General features: G+C 38.1%; 1 protein-coding gene across 1 annotated transcript in view; it reads right to left on the bottom strand.

The window, feature by feature from the left end:
* LOC106514228 (CUB and sushi domain-containing protein 3) overlaps positions 1–9,319 on the bottom strand; it is a gene marked incomplete in the record, with an annotated part of 356,940 nt that overhangs the window by 153,069 nt on the left and 194,552 nt on the right. Inside the window, 2 exon segments of the mRNA XM_014003387.1 lie at positions 6,492–6,686; positions 7,035–7,222. Of these exon segments, the coding sequence (XP_013858841.1) occupies positions 6,492–6,686; positions 7,035–7,222 (383 nt within the window).

Here is a 9,319-nt window from a genome sequence, read left to right as displayed (position 1 = left end):
ACGAGACAACCTGCTTGTAACACATCCTCTTTGTTCTACTCAGTTGTATATTGTTTAGCTTTTATGGTAAAGACAAATGTTTTAGAACATTGTACTAATAGAATACACTGAGAATGGACATGTTCACATTTATCTATTGAGCTTGTTTTAAACTGAATGAACTGATTTAAAATTAATGAATTTTGCTAAATAAAGGATATTTTTGTGAATGTACGGGTTTGTTTTTGTCTCTTAAAGGTACAATTTGCCATGTCGCTCCAGCTGTACCTCATCGGGTACATAATTTGTACCTTTTTAATGGGTACAGTTTTGTACCTGTGCATWAAGGTACATATTTGCCACTAGAGGTACAGAAATGTTCTTTTAAAGGTACAGACAATAAGGTACAAAATTGTTCCTAGGTTTGGAGGTACAATATTGTCCTCCACTAGGGTACAGCTGGAGCGACAAAGCCTTTGTACCTTTTTAGGTCCATATCTGTACCTCTATTTTTTTGTGTGTAGGCTGCCAAACAGACAGGATGCAGGATGGGGAATCAGAGCCTGCTGCTCCAGGGAAATAACACTATGCATCTGCAGAAGGTGAGAGCAGCACGAGGAGAGGGAGGGGTTCAGAGGATGGACCGGTTCTTATCTGACAGCAAAGTGCAGTGAAAGAAAGAAGTGGACATAATTGAAGACTGCTCACTTCAAGCACTGCTGAGGTTTGATGAGTAAAAACAGCATTACTGCCCAGGAAAAGACAAGTTAATAATTTAGTTTACACATGTTATATTAACTTTGATTTTTAGATGAAAGTGTTTGAGGTTTCCTTTCAAGAAAGCTCAGATCATCTTCAAAGTGCAAAAAAACCTGAAACAGAGTGCCAGCTGCGACTAAAGGTGTTTCAGTGTTCTGGGACTTTTCAGCTGCTTATATCTAAACAAAAAGGAGCCTCCTTTTAAATCCACCTCATTTTCACACAGACTCAAAATATTGCAGCACAATAATGTGAGCCTAATTTGTTGAATTCAAATGGAAAAAAAATGTCAAAAGAAAAGGACAACTGCATTATTATAATGAAAGTCACCCCACGTTCATGAGCATTGAGGAAAATGGTGCTAACTGGTCTCTGGGCCATAAACGGTGCCCAGAACCCTTTTATCCAGTCAGGCAATTTAAAGAAAAAGCAAAAATAATTTTAAACTTTGTGGAAAAAACATATTGAAAACCAGTGGCTTTTCTGTGACAAAACTGACAGTAATGCACAAATCAGCAAACAAGACAGGTGCCGATCACTGTGACTGAAAACGGGAAAGCGCAGGTAGAATGCTGCGTTATCCAGGAGAAATTGACAAGAGATTATTTTGTCATCAGATTGAAAAACAAACCTGTGTGTTCAGCTTTGGACGAGGTGCTGGAGGTGATGAGGCATGGTTAAAGGATGGATGTGGACAGATAGAGTTAAAGTGCTTCATCTGAGCTTGGATGCACAACAATCAGCGTTTACAAGACGATGGAGAAGCAGAGATGACATTACGGTGAGCAAATTAATAGCACAGAAGCTGAAGCCTGTTGCAGAGGGAGAGTTTGTTAAAACAAAATTAATACTTGCTTCTGCAGCCTCAATGCAATGATATAATTTTTAAAATACCAAACCCAACCTGTTCATACAAAAACAGGTCATCCCTGTGCGGCTGGCAAAGAACTTTAGTTTCTATTCCACAAGGCTGGAGTTTGTGCAGTATTGTGACCAGTGTACCAGAACGAGGAGAAGTGAAAAAGATGCAAATCATTTAGTATTTATTGTGTTATTTGTTCTGTATTTATTAATTGTAATCCATGGATAACTACATATTTAAAATACTGTTACTGGGCTGTAAGTATTAAAAGCTCTGGTAATTATTAATGTAAAAAAATATGTATATTTTTACACTTTTGTACAGTTTTTAATGTGCATGTTCAAAGTTAGTACTTTGTTAAATTCACATTTTAATCAAAAATAGGTTGTTGTTGTTTTTTTTTGCATGAATGTCTATTTTAAATGTGACCTCCATTTGACTCCAGTGTGAATGCTCCGCAGCCCTGATGTGACCCACATGCAAAGAAAATAACGTGTGTGATGTCACAGCTCACCATTTACACAATTAGCTAAAAAAAGTATGCTAATTGTTAGCAGTCGATTCTGAAGTTGTTGTGAAATCAGAGCTGAATAAATAATTATTCATTCATCTTTCATATTTTAACTGTTCGGACGGCTGCTCCAGAGATTATGTTTTGGAATGGGAGCGGCCTGCTCAAACTTAAATATCGATTCAGTAACTTCAGTATTCATACGGTCCAAGACCAATGGTACCATGATATGTACATTCTCAGTCAACCAGGATTTAGAAACGTAAAAAAAATAATAATAATAAAAATAAGACGGAGCAACTGCACTTCTGTTCTGTAGCTGAAGACACGTGGAGCTTCAAGATTTAAATTGCATGACTCCAGGTCAGTATCATTATTACTTGAATTGATCCTTCACCCCCACCTCACAGAAGTAAAAAAGTTGGAAGAAATGCTACACAAACATTCAGACTGCAGTTGCTTTGAAAAACATCAGACATATCTGATTAAGCTGCACATACCGAAAAAGGCCTGGGTTTTGTAAAAATCTGATTTGTCACATTCGGACTGTCATAAAAATATCAATATGCGTCCAATTCACATACAGTGAGACTGAAGCCTTTTTTTAAACAGTGTTCATTACTACTTATGTTTCAGCTGTGCTAATACATATATATNATATATATATATATAGGTCAACAAAAAAGCAGGTGCAAAAGGCCAAAAGATTGGCGTGAATGCAGACGATAAGTAGCTACGAATGGAATGTATTTGAGCATGTGATGCTTGATTTTATGCATATGCATCAGTAACCCTAAAAAGGTTAATAAATGGCCATCATCAATCTCTGTCATCATCCTGCTGAAAATGTAATCACTCCTCCATTGCAAAGCTCTTATTTGCAAGATATTTGAGGATTTCTCCATCAGTACTACCTGTTTCAAATCCTCCTCACATCTATGTGATCTGATTCATACGTGGGTTTTGGTTTGCCATTTCTTTTAGTAATGGCTAACGAGGCAAGCAGAGAGGTCTACCTGAGGTTCAGGTTTAATTTTCGAATAAACACTCACATCATTCTTAGAAACTCTTTGACATGATGCAGAAATCGCAGCTGTATCAAAAGCTGACCTGGGAGAGAGCTGTTCCATCTCTGACAAAGATTTGATGACATTTGCATTGGTTCAACATTTCTCTTTTTCCTGAAAAGCTGCCTTTGGTCTGCAGCCTGTAATTATGTTCTGCTCAGAGCAAATTATTACCACAGGCCTGGTTTCAACATGTTTATTTGGAATGTGCAGCTTTGCACTGATGTCATTTTTGAATAGAAAATACCCTTTAATAGTTGTCAAAAACAATTAAATGCAAATTATTCTTAATCAAGACAATTCTGGATTTAAACAAAAATTCTATTTTATAATTAGCTTAACAGATTTATTCATAAAAAGAACAATTTTAGCATGAGGTACTGACTCACTGTGACATAATAGAGCTGGAAAGCAGTACTGTGAGACAGGTTCTTAACCTTTTTAACTTTAGACAGTGACAAATTTCCCCCCTTTTCAGTCCAGGCTTTGCTTTCAACTGCTTTCAGACAAATGTTTATTGCTGTACGATTAAAAACACTTAACACTAACCTGTTATATAAAATAAACCTATGTAAAATAATTTATACAGTCAGCTAAGTGGTTAAAAGGAATCCATCCAACTTTAGGCACTTAAGCAGAAAAAGGATGGTCAGCAATCCTAAAAGAGACCTACAAAAAAAGCTATAAAACCCCAAAGGTTTGGTTTATCCAGGGATAAATTTCCATTGATTACTGAGAAAATGTCTTAAAATATAATATTTTATTTTTGCAATCAGTGATTTATTGAAATAAAAGGCTTTTGATATTTTAATGCTTAATTAGTTTAATGTTTGATAAAAAATGCAGTGTTTCAATTATTGCATGAGAAAAATCAGCTGCTTGTTGACACTGAACAAAAATGTGAAAATAAACATGCATTACATGTGAACTGTACTTTGAGCACAAGTGGGTCTCCAGCTTTAGTCTCAAAGTGAAATAAGATGCTGATGATCTCTTTAGTATTACACCTGTCTTCGAGGCTGATCAGTGAAGTTATGCAGGTACCAAGTGTAAAAGTAATGAATTGCTCCCAGGTGTGAACGTGTGTGATCCCATTCAGCAATGTTGAAAATGAGAACTACATTCTAATTTAACCTTAGCAGATACAACACTTCAAATATTATAAATGGAGTAATTCTACCCTGTGGAGAGGTGCAGGGTGGTATCTTGATATTGTTAGAATTATTTCGCTTTTTTCCTCCTCTAGGATTGTGATAGCGGAGTCCTCAAAAAAAAGTTGGATCATTTTAGGTGGAAACACTCTGACTATTGCAGACTTATGTTATAAAACAGAAAGTGCATGGTAGATACACCAGAGAGACCAGACCAAAGGCCTGAATAGTGGCTTGTTTACGGAACTTTAGGTCCAGTTTGGAAGTTTTTGTCAGCAAGATGCTGGTTCTGTCGCCATGTTAACTTGTGCTGGATTAGAGATTACATATCAATGTTTTTTTAATGATAAAAATGAAAAGCTACAGGGGCAAAACAGTGGGACAATCTTACTTTTGTTTTGTATTCTGAAGCCAAAGACATTTTGCTTCCATTCCAGGAGACTTTATCAATTTAGAATGTCACATTTTCAATTGCTAATGCTTCCTGGATGGGTCCTTTAACACACACTAAGAATTATCTTTATGGTATATGTCAATATATCCAGATCAGTCTGAAGTTTGTTCATGTCAGCTGGTTAAATAATCTCCATCTTCATCTTCTGCTGCTTATCTGTAGTCAGGTTGCGGAGGCAACATGTCTAAGATAAAAACTGTTGACACTTTCCACCTCGTACTGGGAGACCCCAAGGTTTTCCCTGGCCAGAGGGGATGCATAATCCCTTCAGCAAGTCCTGGGTCTTCCCCTAGGCCTCCTACCAATGGAATGTGCCCAGAACACCTCTTAAGGTAGGCATCTAGGGGGCACTAATCAGATCTCCAAACCACCTCAACTGAGTCCTTTCGATGCAGAGGAGCAGTGGCTCTGAGCTCCCGCAAAATGTCAGAGCGCCTCACCCTATCTCTAGGCTGAGCCCAGCCACTCTTGATCCATCTCCTGCTTCATCCTGCCATCACTTATGTGAACAAGACAGCAAGATACCAACCCAGAAGGGGCGTTCCACAATTTTCCTGTCAAGAACCATGGCTTAGAGGAAGTGACTCCTGTCCCGGCCACTTTACACTCGGCTGCTAACCGCCCAATTGCAAACTGAAGGTCTTGGCCCAAAGTGGCCAACAGAACCATAACATGATGATTATGTGGTTTTAAATCAATAACTGTTGATTTTTTTTTTACCTACCTATGAAACATTATTTCTTTTCTTTCCCCACATTATTCCTATAAAATCTCTACAAGTTTTTAAAATGTAATGGACAAACAACTTTTGTTGACAATAAACAAACTCACTGATAACAACTCCTCTCGCTGAACTGAATTATTTTCATTGTTTTATCCTAATTTAGTTTGAAAGTCTTTGACAGAACAAGGCAAAACTTCGTCAGTCTCAGTAAAAGGCAGCACCCACAGCACATTAATTCAATTACAGGCACCATATAATCAGTGGATGTACTTGTGCTTTGAGGTACTGTGGTAGTGGTACTGGTAATCTTATTAATCTCACGTGTCTACCTTCTCCTTTTGTCTGCTTTCTTTAGTGATTGGTCCTCAGATGCACCTCCACTTGTTTTACAAGAATGCTCACATATTCAGACTCAGAAACCCTGAGCTGACTTACCAAGGTGATAACCAGCTTTGTAGCACCACTAAGCAGAATCTTCATTGTCGGGGTGAGTTAAGATGGATTTATTAAAGGAACCCTGGATATGGTGAGACTGCTTTGTAGTATAGGCCTCAGGAAAGGGCATAGGATTAGAGTCAGAATCTTCAAGTCTGAATCCATGATTCTCTGCCAGACAAGAGATAATTCTCTCCAACTTTGGGGGTAATGCAGCCCAAAGTATGGAAGTTTATGTATTTCAAAATCTTGTTCATGAATGTTGAGATTATGGTGAGTGAAATGGACAGGTGGATTGGCCATCTGCAGTGCAACATGCGTAATACCCCAGAGCAGACTTAGAATTTGCTGGAGGGGCTGTAAAGACACGGCTTGAAACTGCCAGCAGAATTGCTGCTGTAGTCCACATTTTATCCACAAGGTTGTAGATCCACCAAATGTTCAGCTATTTTGGTGTTACAAACAATAAAATGTGTGGCAGTCCATTGGGGTGCCATTCTTTGCTGCCCAACAAAGGTCTTTTGTTATTCCCGAAACATTGTCTCTTACCTTGACAGCTGGGTTTGGCTCTGTCCCATTCTGGTCTCTTGCTGTTGCCCATGACACACGTCAGGGTAGAGTGGCCCTGGAGCAGGTAGCCCGCCTCGCAATGAAATGTCACCATAGATCCCAGCTTGTAGTCTGCACCCATTCTAGTGCCGTTCATTACGTTCCCAGGATCAAAACAGGCCTCCCGCAGTTTTGCTGCCAATCAAAAACACAAAGCTTTTACAACAGAAACAACCATCTAACACAAGAAGGGCTCCAGCTCAGGCATAAATTAGAATAAATAAATCCCCTTATTCAGAACACAAGCATTGGCCTCATTTCATAAAAATATAAATTAAAGCTCATTCATTTGGTAAACATGCTTAAAACAAAAATGGGATGGATTCAAGGCTAGATAACTTAGCTGTGTACAGCATCATATTTCAAATTCTTAATTTCAGACTCATTCATTTATAATTCAGCACAGTAAATCCCCTGCTCTAACACATAAGCATATTCAGTAGAAACATACAGAGTCCCACTTTGCACAGGCAATTAAAGTACCTTTGTATTCCAAATGAAAGCCAGTGTAGCTCACAGAACCGTCGCTCCGAAATGCCAAGTACATGAAGTTAGAAGTGCTCTCAATCTTCTCTGGAAGTTTACTGTCTTGGAAACTGCCAATCAGATGGGCACTGCTGTCGGGTCCGTCATAGATGTACAAGAAATCATAGTTGGGCTCGATGCTGAAGCTGCAACGAAACGAAAGAAACAAATAAGAGAGAGAACAGATTTTTGTTTTACTCTCCAAACCTTAACCACCAGATTGTACAGTCGCGATGAGAAATTTAGAATGCATTAGGGTTTCAAGACAAGCACGGGCAAAAAGAAAAGTGGTGCCAAGCAATTTGCTGTGCATCTTCAAACGAAGAGATTAAAAAAATTTTTTCCTCCACTGCCGCCTCCCCCAAGAGGTGAGAGGAGATTAAATGCTTGTGACACTGCAGTGGCACAAAAATCTTCCCGGACGGCGACGGCAATGCAGTGTGAAAAGATCGCTTCATATTGTAGCACTGTATATCAAATCACGCGCGACACCGAGAGGGAGAGGAGCATTTGTTTCCAAAATAATGAGCACGGTTTATGACAAAAATGTAAATAGCTTGGAGATAATTGTGTTTGAGTTAGATCAAGGCAGCTTCAATTTAAAATCATATCTCCATCCTTTCATTTGGCAATCCCAGGAGAGAAAGCAGCATCGTGGCAACTTTATTAAATGTTTATTTTTATTTATTTATTTTTCGTTTGAAGGACATAATCTGAGAGGCTTCAGTATAAAAGTGAAATGTGAGAATTCATTTGTGCTGCTTTTGGATATTTTCATGAATATGACTTTAAAAGCTAAAATTAAACAAAATGATTGTGGAAATTACTTTAAAATATCTTGTTTATATTTCATCCCGTTGCATTTAAGACACATGCTTAGTTTGTAAAAAATTGTGTAAGGTTTATGGTCTGGGTGTCATTCGGCACTGGAAATGAGCTTCACTCATATCACAGTGGCTTTAAAGGCCTTCTAGGTGTCTGTAGAGGAAATTCAGCACTCCCCTATCTCCAAACACACCTGGACTCAAGCTCGGGCCCTCTGCATAACACACATGGGCAACTTTACTCAATACTGTGATGTTATAGCTGGTTCCACTGCAGAAAACAAGCAATTCCATGGTGCAAACCGTGCTGCTGAGCATCCACTGAGAACTCAGTTTATTCTGTTTTTCAGGCAGGTCACAAACTGACCACATGTTTGCAGATAGCTCTGTCTTGTAAAGCTACCAGACCATGCACTTAAAAGGATGAAATGTTTTTTCATCTTGATTTTGATTTTTTTTAAAATCTGGCATAATTCACAAATACTTTCAAAACTTCAAACTCACACAGATTTCTTTAAAATATTTATTTCTTCAGGCACTTATTGGGATGTAGACACATTTATAAGCACACCATCCAGCTAAAAATCAACAATCAATTGCACTTTTATTCTAAACTAAAACAATAAAGGTGTGTATGAGGATTTGACAAGCTTTCCAAGTTTTACCACACAAATTGGACACAAGCTAGTTTCCAACGTTTGTCCCCTTTGACGTAATGTGTGTGAACTTATGCAAAACATACCTGTCTCATACCTTTAACTCATGTCTAACTTATGGGAAGTATGCCCACGTACACTGGAAATTTAGTGCAAGTTCAGAGTTTGGGTTTGGAAACTTTTACTATCATATGCAACATGCTGGTAACCTATTTACACCAGTGTGGTGGCCATTTTTTCAGACGATGCTTTGAGTCACTGTGTGACAAAACCTTGATTATTATAATGATCCAACATGCCATGGGTAAATTCGACAAAATTTGATTAGCAGTCTGCCCTAACGTTACACATTAACATTTGTTAAAGATTGTCATAAACTTGTATAAGTTATGAATAGGCTGCAGATAAATTACCCTTTTGGTCCAAATCTTTAGCAATATGATATGTTTACAGTATGTCCAATCTTCAGCATATGATATTTCGGACAAAATTTTCATATGTCAGGACGAGTTGTCTGAAATGTTATAGTGTGACAGTATATATATACAGTATNACAGAACAGTTTTACAGTGTGTGATTGCTTTTGCCACACTGTTTCACATTCCTTCCGCCTCCATAAACTTATTATTTGTCCCATCTGCTATACTGCACCAATGTGTGCATTTCTGACTGGCTTATTATTGAATTGCTAATTACCCCACCTGTTCGAATGCTATGCATTTATATCCTCATATCTTGGGTTGAATTTTGGCTCCACCTCCTG

This window comes from Austrofundulus limnaeus, unplaced genomic scaffold, assembly GCF_001266775.1.
Source record: "Austrofundulus limnaeus strain Quisiro unplaced genomic scaffold, Austrofundulus_limnaeus-1.0 Scaffold18, whole genome shotgun sequence".
NCBI classification, from domain to species: Eukaryota; Metazoa; Chordata; class Actinopteri; order Cyprinodontiformes; family Rivulidae; genus Austrofundulus; species Austrofundulus limnaeus.
Note: the sequence above shows the minus strand (reverse complement) of the source record. Positions and strands in the feature narration are given on the sequence as shown.